At 39.1% G+C, this 13,060-nt stretch overlaps 1 protein-coding gene across 3 annotated transcripts in view; it reads left to right on the plus strand.

Moving 5' to 3' along the window:
• LOC309507767 (latent-transforming growth factor beta-binding protein 4-like) overlaps positions 1-10,403 on the plus strand; it is a 66,037-nt gene extending 55,634 nt beyond the window's left edge. For all 3 annotated transcript variants that reach the window (XM_082182136.1, XM_082182137.1, XM_082182138.1), the window contains 8 exons: positions 795-866; positions 959-1,087; positions 1,165-1,308; positions 4,848-5,000; positions 5,123-5,384; positions 6,914-7,161; positions 8,005-8,154; positions 9,638-10,403. In XM_082182136.1, coding sequence (XP_082038262.1) covers positions 795-866; positions 959-1,087; positions 1,165-1,308; positions 4,848-5,000; positions 5,123-5,384; positions 6,914-7,161; positions 8,005-8,154; positions 9,638-9,774 — 1,295 coding nt within the window. In that variant the 3' untranslated portion in view covers positions 9,775-10,403. The remainder of the gene's footprint in view (positions 1-794; positions 867-958; positions 1,088-1,164; positions 1,309-4,847; positions 5,001-5,122; positions 5,385-6,913; positions 7,162-8,004; positions 8,155-9,637) is intronic.
• The last annotated feature ends 2,657 nt before the right edge of the window (positions 10,404-13,060 follow it).

Here is a 13,060-nt window from a genome sequence, read left to right on the forward strand (position 1 = left end):
TTTAAAAACACTTTAAAGGAACACGCCGACTTTTTGAGACTTTAGCTTATTCACCGTATCCCCCAGAGTTAGATAAGTCCATACACACCCTTCTCATCTCCGTGCGTGCCGTAACTCTGTCTGACGCACCCACCGCTAGCCTAGCTTAGCACAAAGACTGGAGGTAAATGGCTCCAGCTAGCATACTGCTCCCAATAAGTGACAAAATAACGCCAACATTTTCCTATTTACATGTTGTGATTTGTATAGTCACAGCGTGTACAAATAACAAGGTCACATGAGACACAGCCATCTTCAAACCGTATACATACTGGGAACTATATTCTCAGAAGGCGAAGCACTGCTACTTGGGCGGAGTGATCACTCGGGAGCAGTATGCTAGCTGGAGCTGTTTACCTCCAGTCTTTGTGCTAAGCTAGGCTAGCGGTGGGTGCGTCAGACAGAGTTACGGCACACACGGAGATGAGAAGGGTGTGTGTGGACTTATCTAACTCTGTGGGATAGGGTGAATAAGCTAAAGTCTCAAAAAGTCGGCGTGTTCCTTTAAAGTAAAATGTTTAATTTGGCATTACTACAAAGTGCATTTTTTAAAAGTGTACTCAAGTGTTTAATAAACAGTCATTAAAATGTATCTCTTTAAATGGCATTTTTATTTAATTAATATTATAGTATTTATACATATAAGTACAGTTTTTAAACATACTTTGAAGATTTGAAGTACACACTACAATTGCACATTCAACACAATTAAGAACACTTCTTTTTCCCTCCATCATCAATAACTCTCCATTTAGCCGAATTCCAATCGCTGTGTCCCAGCGGAAAAGGGTACGTCACCATGGAAACGGGAGCATTCAGCTATAAGGGTAAAACAAAAAAATGCCACACAACAAAAAAAGTTGTTCATAAGTCTCTCAGTGTGTGTTGTTTCTAATCTGAGTGTGGTTGTTCCGGACAGATGTGGACGAGTGTAAGCTGTTCGATACGGAGGTGTGTAAAGGCGGTGTGTGTGTGAACAACATTCCCGGCTACGCCTGTTACTGTCCCAGCGGATACTACTACGACATGGAGCTGCTGGAGTGCATCGGTCAGGACACACACTCAGTGCAGTGATGCTCCATGAGTAGAGCGTGATGTTGTGACACTGTCTCTGTGTCTCTGTAGATAATGATGAATGCCAGAGTGAGGACACCTGTACTGGCGGTGTGTGTGTGAACACACCGGGAATGTTTTACTGTACGTGTGAGTCGCCGCTAGTGCTGGATGACACGCGGCGCAAGTGTGTCAACGCAAGTGGCCTCGCGGACGGTAAGAGATGCAAAAACACACACACAACTTTTTAGAGAGCATTTATTACCCAGACAGCAACATAGTGCCGGCCCACATCTGGAACAGGGGCGGTTCTAAGGTCAGTGGATATTCGGGGCTTTAGCCAAAACTAAAATTGGGTATTTTTATTTAAAATAATTAATTAATTATAAAAGCGATTTAAGGGAATAAAGAAAAAGAAAGGCTTGTTATATTAGTGAAATAATTTTAACTATTTGCAAATAATATTTTATTTTTAATTATGCATGCATTCTCTCTAAATGAATCAAGGAAATTATAGCATATTTTCAATTCAAAAAGGCAAAATTGAATAAAAAATTTAAAAGTTGAGTAATTTGCGTCACCGGATACTGTCGGCAGTTGAACATTTCTATTGTAAAACAGTCAAATGTTAAATGTTTATCTACTTACATTTTACCAGGCATTCGTTCACTTCTTTAATCACTCTGACATTGATGTAGCCTGGCTCCGCCCTCCTGCGTACTTCCGCTCAATTTTATTTCCCTTCAGTACTACGTCTGGGATGGTGGTGTATTTGTTAGGATTTCCCAAGATTTTCCAAGATGGCGCCGCCCATACCCCCCATAAACGGCTTCAAACCCGTTCTTCAGAAAGTCTATGGGTGACGTCACAGAAGCTTTGTCCATATTTTTTACAGTCTATGGTTCAGCTCCGACAAAACGTTGCACAACGTTTTTTTAAACAGAAACGGTGATGCGTTGAACACACTGTTCTGATGACGCAAGAGTTGCAACTATGGCAGCTGAGAAGGCTCATTCTTTGTATTCTTTGTGAAGAATTTTCGGAGCCTGATGAAGTCGGTATAAATATGTGTTTAATACTACAAAATATGCCTGATGTTACAGTTACTGCACTTGCCGCCCAGAACAAAAGAGAACATCCCAGTGGAGTGAAGGGATTGCTGAAACTGAAGCACACATCTTACCTAACTCAGACTAAAACACATCTATTTAGCCTCACATACTGACTTTATTTGTAGGTCATACTGTTTTAATACCCTGTATTTTCTTTCTCATTTTTAGGAAAAGCACATAATTACCATTGTTTATTTCTATACCAAAAATGTCATACACTTGCAATGAAGCTAAAAATATAAACAACTACATCATTATGTTGATATCCTATATTTTTACAATAAAACTTACGACAAACATGTCTTCTAATATCCTCAGTTGTTGCGTATACCGAGCTGCATCCAACACATTTGTAAATTACTTTCCTTGAACCCATTGTGCGAGTTCACTTTAATACCGCGTGCTTTATATACATGTTGCTGCTGATTGGACTGCAGTTCTGACACACCCACCAAACAAGAGAAAACGTATCTCAAACCCTGTTGCGCACCGGTGCACGATATTGTTTTTCACAGGATGGTAGGGGAAGACTCATGAATATTCATTAGGGAAGTCATCCCTGATTGGTCTGATGACCTACCCCTAACCCCACCCCTAAACCTACCCGCCACTGGGGGTCTGATGACCTACCCCTAACCCCGCCCTAAACCTACCCGTCACTGGGGTTAAGACCAATCAGGGATGACTTCCCTAATGAATATTCATGAGTCTTCCCCTACCATCCTGTGAAAAAAAATATCGCCACCGGCGCACGCCGCTTCCAGGAAACATGACGTTCAACCCGGAAACCGTAGCAAAACGTTGCGCACCGTTTTGAACTTGAACAAGCCCCAGGCCAACATTGATGTGCGAGACCGCTGAACTTTTAGTCTTCCTAAAAACAACAGATCGGTGCGTAGAGGAGCGCATCAGAACAGCATCAAGAATATCAAATACATTGCACTGAATCTCTTATTTGCATCTTAAGTTTATTGCCAATAATAATGACAGGTTTGCGAAAGTGTAGAACTCGGTGAGCGCGCGCAAAACACATCTTCAGCACAGCGACTCATTTAAACGCCTCTTATTGGCCGATGCGTTCAACAGACATGTCTGTGATTGGCTACAATGTTCAACGCTGCGAAAGCACGTCGTAAGTTCCTTTAATGCAAAGGGAAATTTTAATAAAACTGTAATATGCACTTTTCATGATTAGGTAATCGCGGCTGCTGTAATCTTATTCACATTTGTTCTGATTCTGATTAATTGTTTTGCTCTGAGAAAGACAAGGTAACAAAATATTTGGGGCTTTACTAAAAACATTCGGGGCTTAAGCCCTCTTAGCCCAGCCCTAGATCTGGGCCGACACTATCTTGCTGTCTGGGTGGCATTTGATGCCGGCCCTGTAACTCTTTTTATTTTAAAATATATATTTGTCCTTTTGATAAGGGAATTATATTTTATTTTACTACTGTATATTTTTAAATAAATTATAGCCTATGTTAAGTTTTATTTAAAGGGATTGTGGACTGTGTACAGCTCACTCAGGGGAGGAGCTAAGCTAAAAGGGCGGAGCCTGTGTAATGTGACATCACACATAAGCATCACACACTGCTTATGATTTATGGGTGGATGTTTACCAGTACACACACTGCAGACACACATTTATCTTCAAACTTTTGCATATTAGGTCCCCTTTAAGAAATGTGCAATGTGCAATAAAGTTGAATTATAATATTTTTATCAGCAAGTCTCAAGTGATATGTCAGTATGTTAATGGATTTGTAGTATACTCTGAATGTATTTGAAATACATTTTGCTATACGGTTTTTTTTTCTTCTTCACTATGGATGTCATTCCAAACACATGATCATTTCATTGATCTTCAAAACACAAATGAAGATATTGTGAATGAATCCTGCGAGATTTCTGGCCCTCCATTAAAAGTCTATTTAACCAAAACTTTTACAGTAAAAAAACAAAACATTGAATAAGTAATCCATATGAATCTAGCTGTTTAATCCGTGTGTTATGAAGAGACACAATGGATTTACTTTAATTTCGGCTTTTATTCACCCATAATCATTGATCAACACATATATAGATTATAGCACTTGAGATATGTTGTTCAATGGAAGCTCAAGCACACTTGGGGTTTTAAAGACTATTAATATTCAGTAATATTATCATTTAGATGCACTGGCACTACTGGGTGAGAACTAAATTTGAACTGAATTGAGATGAATATTTTTTTCTTTTACCAGCTGAAATTAAATTTGTTTCATAATTTTATAACATTACCATTATTTTTCTGTTTATAAATGTGAAGCTGCTTTGAAACAATCTGTGTTGTATAAAGCACTATATAAATAAATATGACTTGCCTTGCGTGACCTGCAGCAACAAACCTCATTAGTTCTTGCGGAAGCATAAACATGCTTGTGTGGTTCAGTTTCATTAAAAATATCTTCATATACAGTATGTATTGAAAATGAACTAAAGTCTTATGGGTTTGGAACGACATGAGGGTGAGTAAGTGATGACAGAATGTTCATTTTTGGATGATCTATCCCTTTAAGAATGCAAAAAAAAAAATATTGCTAGATGTGTTAAAGGACAACTTTTAATGTGTATCTGCTGTCTTTCTTTCTATGCTTTACTCAGACGAGAACTTGAACTTCTGTTGGCGTCACGTCACCGCTAGTCTGGTGTGTCAGAGTCCTTTGTTAGGATCTCAGCTGACCTTTACAGAGTGCTGTTGTTTGTTTGGTGATGCTTGGGGTCTGCAGTGTGCCCTCTGCCCCCGCAGAGATGAAGGTACACACACACACACACACACACACACACACACACACACACTCATAAACACACATGTGCCCAACCGTGATGCACACATTCACAGTTTAACTCCGTCATATGTGTTTTTGCCTCCTGATTAGAGGCGTACGAGGCTCTGTGTAATGAGCTGGGTCCTCCTCCTTACTCCCCGCGTTATTATGAGCGCTTCGGCCCAGGAGGAGGAGGAGGAGGAGGAGGGGGAGGGTACGTGCCACCGTACGTGTACCCCGAAGCCCAGCCGGGACGCCCCGACTACATGCCCACTGATTACGAGGACTACAGCCCAGATGGAAGGAGGTCCGGGCTGAGAGAAAGACCCCCCGGTTCATACGGGCTCCCAGACGCCCCCTACAGGCCCGCCGGGTGAGGCTCTTCAACAATACTTTACTAACAGCACTGCAACTTCATTTTAAAGACAATAGAAATTACAAATAAAGATGTACTGAAGTCCTACTTTGGCTCAACTAATTGCATTTAATAAAATGTATACTATAATATGATACAATTTAATTCGGTAGACATGCAATTAAGTGTCTGGAAACATTGCATTCGGTTCACACTTAAAGGGTTAGTTCACCCAAAAATGAATAATTCTGTCAGTAATTACTCACCCTCATGTTGTTCCAACCCCGTAAGACCTTCGTTCATCTTCCGAACACAAATTAAGATAATTTTGATTAAATCTGAGAGCTGTCTCACTCCTCCATAGGCTTCTAAGACACTATAACTTGCTGGCCCAGAAAAGTTATTAAAGAGATCGTTAATATAGTCCAAGTGACTCCAGCGGCTCAATCTTAAGTTTATAAAGTGACGATAATACTTTTTGTGCGCAAAAAAACACAAAAATAACGACTTTATTCCACTATTCATTTCCTTCTCTCTGGGCCTCGAGTTTTTTCACGTAGTGTAACTGCGTAGTGCGTCCGTGTTATACGTCACACGTAGGCTCACTATTGGCCGACGCTGGTCAGGTGTGTGATGCGTGTGACGTATAACACAGAAGCGCTGCGCAGTTACACTACGTGAAAAAACTCGAGGCCCAGAGAGAAGGAAATGAATAGTGGAATAAAGTCGTTATTTTTGTGTTTTTTTGCGCACAAAAAGTATTATCGTCACTTTATAAACTTAAGATTGAGCCACTGGAGTCACTTGGACTATATTAACGATGTCTTTAATAACTTTTCTGGGCCAGCAAGTTATAGTGTCTTAGAAGCCTATGGAGGAGTGAGACAGCTCTCAGATTTAATAAAAAATATCTTAATTTGTGTTCCGAAGATGAACGAAGGTCTTACGGGGTTGGAACAACATGAGGGTAAGTAATTACTGACAGAATTTTCATTTTTGGGTGAACTAACCCTTTAAAGTCCCCCTGCAGTCACTAATTTTATCCCTTAAAACTCATATTTGATCACCAAAATTATATATTTTTTTCTTTGAATTTTTTTTTTTGTAATGCGTTAAAATAGCTTGACTCGACGCCCTTGCCTTATTTAAAATACGCAGCTCTATGAATATGCAAATGAGCCCCGCCTCCACTCACTCACTCAGCTCAGAGATCCACTGGTTGACGATCACACGTTGATCTGATTGGTTACAAGGTAGTTTGTGACGTCAGAAACACCAGCGATTTCAAACCGTGTTTTTGAGACTGTCTTTGGTTCACTGCAGTTTTAAGGAGGAAATACTCAGCAATGCTGTCGACTTATGAATTTACACATGATGTGTCTTAAAGCATGTTAAAAACACCATATATACAAATAAACAACATTAAAAGCTGGATTCTCACCACAGGGGGACTTTTAAGTATTTTATTTCCGTAGTAAGTACTCTTTTTAAAAGTATGCTACTTCTTTTTCACAAATTGTGTGTAATTCTACTCAACTCGTTTCCAGTGGAAGTCGTTACTATATTGAGGAGGATTATGAAAGCGCTCCCGAACCTCCCTTCAGCCTCCCGGATCCTCGCGGCGAGCGAACGTTTGATGCCCGACCCCTGCCGCCCCGTCCTGACGGGCTTCCACTGAGTCTGGCTCCTCTTCCCGAAAACTCCCGCTACCGCGAGGGGGAGGAGTCATGGAGAGCCCCGCCCCCTTTCCCAATGTTTCCTGACAGGCGGGAGGGGCCACGAAGAGTCTATGAGCGTGAGTCTGAAACATCAAGTGTAGTGATTGAAACTGAATGCAACTCTGCTGAAAAACACATCTGGTCTGTTGGCTGATTTTAGTTTTTGGCCACTTAGATCACCTAGATATTATGAAGCACACTTTAGCATACTTTATACTTTAAAAGAATACACTTTTAAAGAACTGAATGTAATATTTTTAAATGTATACTAAATGCATTTATCTGACGTTAAGTATGTTTTTGACTCATTTAGAGTACATATTTATGTGTAATTTAATAATTACTAAGTATTTATGATGAACTAAAATATACTAACATGACATACAAGTTTCAATAGAAATGGCATTAATTTAAATATATTTGTATTTACACGTTAATAATGATTAAGTTGCAATTTAGTACATTTAAAATACAATAACTTTAAATGTAATGTCAAATAACACACTACAGTTAAAATTATAATCAAGTACTTTACATGTGCTTTAGTATATTAGTCAACACATCAAAATGAGTGTACTTCTTTAAATCATAACAAAACATTATTTAAAAACAATTCGGTAACACTTTATTTTACAGTGTCGTTGTTACAGATGTTACATGTACTTACTTACCATAGTAATAACAGTAAATTATGCATAATTACATGCAACTAACCCTCAACCAAATCCTAATCCTACCCTAATCCTATAGTAAGTACATGTAGTTGCTTAATATTACTCAGTACTTAAATGTATAATTACACTGTAACAATAACACTGTAGTGCACTACAGGTACACATTCCGTACAATTAAGCGCACTTCTTTTTCACAAGGAAAGCATCTTGTAGCAAAGCAGAACCTGCGGCTCTTGTGTGTTTCAGGGAGATATGATTCATACGGCAGTCTGAGTTCAGAGGAGTGTGGGATCGTCCAGGGCTGTGAGAACGGGCGCTGTATTCGAGTCGAGGAAGGTTACACCTGCGACTGTTACGACGGATACCAGCTCGACATCACCACCATGACATGCATAGGTATCCCTCCCTTCTTATTCCCATGTTTTTCTCTTTCTTAAAGGGCTGGTTGATTATGATTTGACTTTTCTAACTTTAGTTAGTGTGTAATGTTGCTGTTTGAGCATAAACAACATCTGCAAAGTTACAACGCTCAAAGTTCAAAGCAACGGGAGATATTTGCCTTTAAAGAAATTTTTGCTTCTACATGTTGTCACTTCTTCTTGAGTCTCTCCATCATTGTCTGACTCCGGTTTGAACATAAAAGGCTAAACGTTTTAGACATATTCAGTGCATGTGTGTGTGAGGTAAAAGGACACCAGCTGTTGAAGCTCCACCCCCTGTGCCGGGAGCAGCGGCTCATTTGTATTTAAAGGGACAGACACAAAACGGTGTGTTTTTGCTCACCCTCAAAAAGTGACAATTTTAACATGCTATATAAAAATATCTGTGGGGTATTTTGAGCTAAAACTTCACACACACACACTGGGGACATCAGAGACTTATTTTACATCTTGTGAAAAGGGCATTATACCACCCCTTTAAAGGATTAGTTCACTTCAGAATTAGAAATTCCTTATAATTTACTTAACCTGACATCATCCAAGATGTTCATGTCTTTCTTTCTTCAGTCAAAAAGAAATTAAGGTTTTTGAGGAAAACATTCCAGGATTTTTCTCCATATAGTGACTTCAATGGGGTCCAACTGCTTTAATGCAGCTTCAAAGCCCTCTACATTCCAGCCGAGGATTCGAGGAATTAAGAGTCTTATCTAGACAAACCATCGGCCATTTTCTAAAAATAATTACATAAACATAAAAAAACATTTATATACTTTTGAACCACAAATGCTCGTCTTGCACGTCCACGACTTCACGCATTACGTAATCACGTTGAAAGGTAAGCGGAAGTACAGATCTAGTGTTTACAAAGCGAGCGTGCAAAGACTAAGTCAAACGCCCTTTGCTAGAAAATAAAAAAATAAAAAATAAAAGGTGAAATAAAGATGTCTGACGATTTTGAAGTTGGAGGAGAAAATGAGATTTTGGCCCTACTCCACATTTACCACGTAACACTTCCAACGTGATGACGTAATGTGTGGCGCATCACAGCTAGTGGAAGACGAGCAAAAGTATATAAATGTTTATTTTTCTAAAAAAGTGAGTGATGGTTTGTCTAGATAAGACTCTTATTCCTCGGCTGGGATCGTGTCGAGACTTTGAAGCTGCACTGAAACTCACATTTGGACCTTCAACCCGTTGATAACCGCTGAAGTCACTATATGGAGAGAAATCCTGGAATGTTTTCCTCAAAAACCTTCATTTCTTTTTGACTGAAGAAAGAAAGACAAGAACATCTTGGATTACGTGGGGGTCAGTAAATGTTTATTCTGAAGTGAACTAATCCTTCAACCAATCACATGTGCTGTTGTATTAAAAAACAAAGCTGTTTAATTTTCCACACAAGCGATTAACGATGCAGCTGTGTGTGTGTTTGCCTGTAGATGTGGATGAGTGTGAGGAGGAAGACACACTCGACTGCATTAACGCTCGCTGCGTGAACACCGAGGGCTCGTACAGGTGTGTGTGTCTCAGGGGTTTCATCATGTCCCGCAGACCCAACCACTGCGTCCTCGCTTGATCACAGTGTAAAGGCTGGACTCCGCCGGTTCAGAGACTGAGAGACTTTTCCCGCCACATTGCTGTAAATTGTTGATTTTATGACTTTATTGACAATACCTGTGTGTATATCCAAAAGTCTAATACTGAAGCTTTACATGCCACACACACACAAGACTCAATAATGTTGTAGTAAAACGAAAAACGATATGCTAAATGTACATGACCTGGTGTTTGTCATTGGACTCGAACGCAGGCCAGATGAGCTCGAGTGTCCGTCATAAAGATCCACGAAACCATATAAACTAGTGCTTTATTTTTATTTTTAAATCTTCATATTTATACATCCATATCAATGAAGGCAACTCCATGTATACTATATATGAATATATTTACATGAATAATTTTTTGTCATATAACTGTCAGAGAATCTCACCATGTTACTATTTGATACTGTAAAATCTCTTTTCCTGCCGTTTGTCACGTAACACAATGCACTGTATCTGTGGGGGAAATGCGGTCCTGTGGGGTTTACACAACTGCTATTGTACAGTTTTAAGACATCGCAGATGTTTGTTACATATTTGTATGTGTATGTTTTTGATATCTTCTCTGACGAAGCTGTTTGAAAATATATTTGCACACATTCCATTTTAAGTGTTTCTTTGTTGCTGAGCTTCATCAGGCTTGTGCTTCATTTGATTTTAAAGAGGATCTATTATGCTTTCTTTCCCATGATCATCTCTCTTTAGTGTGTAATGTTGCTGTTTGAGCAAAGTCCCTCCAGCGGGAGTTCTTCTCTATATCAGAGTCAGTGTTTCTGAATTCCCTGAAACGCCTCCATTGTAGTCTTGAGTTTCTTCCGGGAAGGAACACGTCACAATATTCCTCATTTAAATAATTAATACGCAGAATAAAGGGGCGGGGCCTGGTTAAGTTAGTTAGTAGTGTGTTAAACTGGTGGTTGTGGTAAGAGGCGGGACATTTCCAAAACACATTCGAAGCACTCGACCAATCACAACACACCGCTCCAGCCGACCAATCAGAGCATAGTATGCTTTTCAGAAGGAGGGGCTTCATAGAGACAGGAACTAAACAGAGTGTTACTGACAGACTGGGAAGAGAGGAGCCGCAACAATGGAGAATATAGGGAAATAATCAACATTCAAGCATGAAAAGATTTTGTAGACGGACATAATATGGCCTCTTTAATTTCCAGCTGGAGGAAGATCAGTTTTCCTTGTACAAGATTGAACCCTAAATATGTCCGAGCCATTGTTGTTAATTTCTCAGGCCGTTTCTCTCTGCCTCCTCACGTGCTTTGTTTGAGTAGGTTTGTAACCAGCTTATCTCTGTGTGGTCCTAATATGCCTAGTGTTTATATGAATCCAGCTCATAAGTCCTTTTATAGGCCAATCCGCCCACATCACACACCCAAGCCGATTAAAAGGGTTCACTTCGCTCCTAATGTACTTCGGTGGATTGCACTGACCAGCGGAATATCAGCTTTCACTTCTCAGTGGCTCATGTTACAGCCAACAGTGTAGTGGAGGATTGCAGTTTTCCCCGTAAACTTCCTCTGATCCTCCTTTGTTGATAGTACTCGACTGTGTTCACTTTAAACACAGCCTGAACTGGACTGACATGAGCGCAAATCACACACACACACACACACACACACACACACACACACACACACACACACACACACACACACACACACACACACACACACACACAGACAGAGATGCCAAATCTGAATTGGCTGCCGAATGTTTATGGTGGAATTTTAGGTCAAAGTTCTTGGATTCAGTTAAGTTTCCACTTACGTCACCAAGTTGTGACACAACCATCGATTTACAAGCTGTGGTTTACTATGATGGATAAATCTGATACGGGGGAATATTTAAGAAATGTCTGGGTTATAAGTAATAAAAAAATAAAACACATATTTATAGGTATATATTCTATGTATGTAAGTATATTTATTTTTATTTTATTTTTAAATCATGCTACCATGAAAATACCATTACCATTAAAACACTACCATGATGAGACAATACTTCAGTGTAAATAGTATCACTTTTTCTATATTTTTCAACAAAATTATGAAGCAGAAAAAAAAAAAAAAGATATAGGCATCATTTAAAAAGTAATAAACTAAATAAAATTAACTACTAAACTAAAGCTTAATCAGAAATAAATGTATCTTGAGCATCAAATCATCATATTAGAATGATTTCAGAAGGATCATGTGACACTGAAGACTGGAGTAATGATGCTGAAAAGTCAGCTTTGATCACAGGAATACATTTTAAAACTAGAAAGTTTGTTGGGACAAACTCTTATGTTGGCTTGACAAAAGTTTGTCAAACTTGTCTGAAAGTTTTATAAGCTTCCTTCCCAGACAGCAACATAGTGTCGGCCCAGATCCGGCCCACATCTGGGACATGTGGAATCCACATCTGGGCCACATCTGTGTCTGTCTGGGTAGCATGTTTATCATGTTGCACATCTTAGCATGTTTTAGCTCATTTTCTAGAATGATTTTGCTAGCATGTTTCTATGTTTTTAGCATGTTGTTAGTTTCTAACATGTTTAGCACATTGCTAGAATGATCCTACACCACTGGAAGTAGTAGATCATCCGGAGACTTTACAAATGTATTCGAACATAGGCTACTCCTCTGTTGGCGTACAGTTTTTCGCATACTATATAGCCTAGTAGGGAAGTACTCGATTTCATAACGCAGGATATTCTACATTGCTAACATTTTATTAGCATGTTTTAGCATGCTGTTAACATGTTTAGCACATTGATAGCATGAATAAGCATGTTAAAAACTGTTATTGTAATAATATTACCCAGACAGCAACATAGTGTCGGCCCACATTTGGTACGTGTGGATTTTTTGATCAAATGAATACAGCCTTGGTGAGCAGAAGAGATTTCCTTCAAAAAAAGTTAGCAAACTTTTGAACGTTGTATGATATGGTATTGTATATTATATAATATTTTTCTCATAAATATATCACATTATCATAATTTCTTAAGATAAAGGTCTGAGGCACTCAGGAGGATGAAGATTAAAAAGCCTTTAATAATCCATGGCTAGTCTCATAAAAATAAAAACATGCCTACGCGTTTCAGCCAACAAGGCTTTCGGCAGGGCTTGAAGTGTTTTGACAAACAGCTCACTTCCTTATTAAGACCAATAATCAATAACAGCTGCTTAGATTGAGCAGGTAGGAAGTCACATGATTGAATGACTAGTGTCACAAAAATTACTTACAATCATTAGTCCTTTT

The sequence above is a fragment of the Leuciscus leuciscus genome (assembly GCF_965113295.1).
Source record: "Leuciscus leuciscus genome assembly, chromosome: 10".
NCBI classification, from domain to species: Eukaryota; Metazoa; Chordata; class Actinopteri; order Cypriniformes; family Leuciscidae; genus Leuciscus; species Leuciscus leuciscus.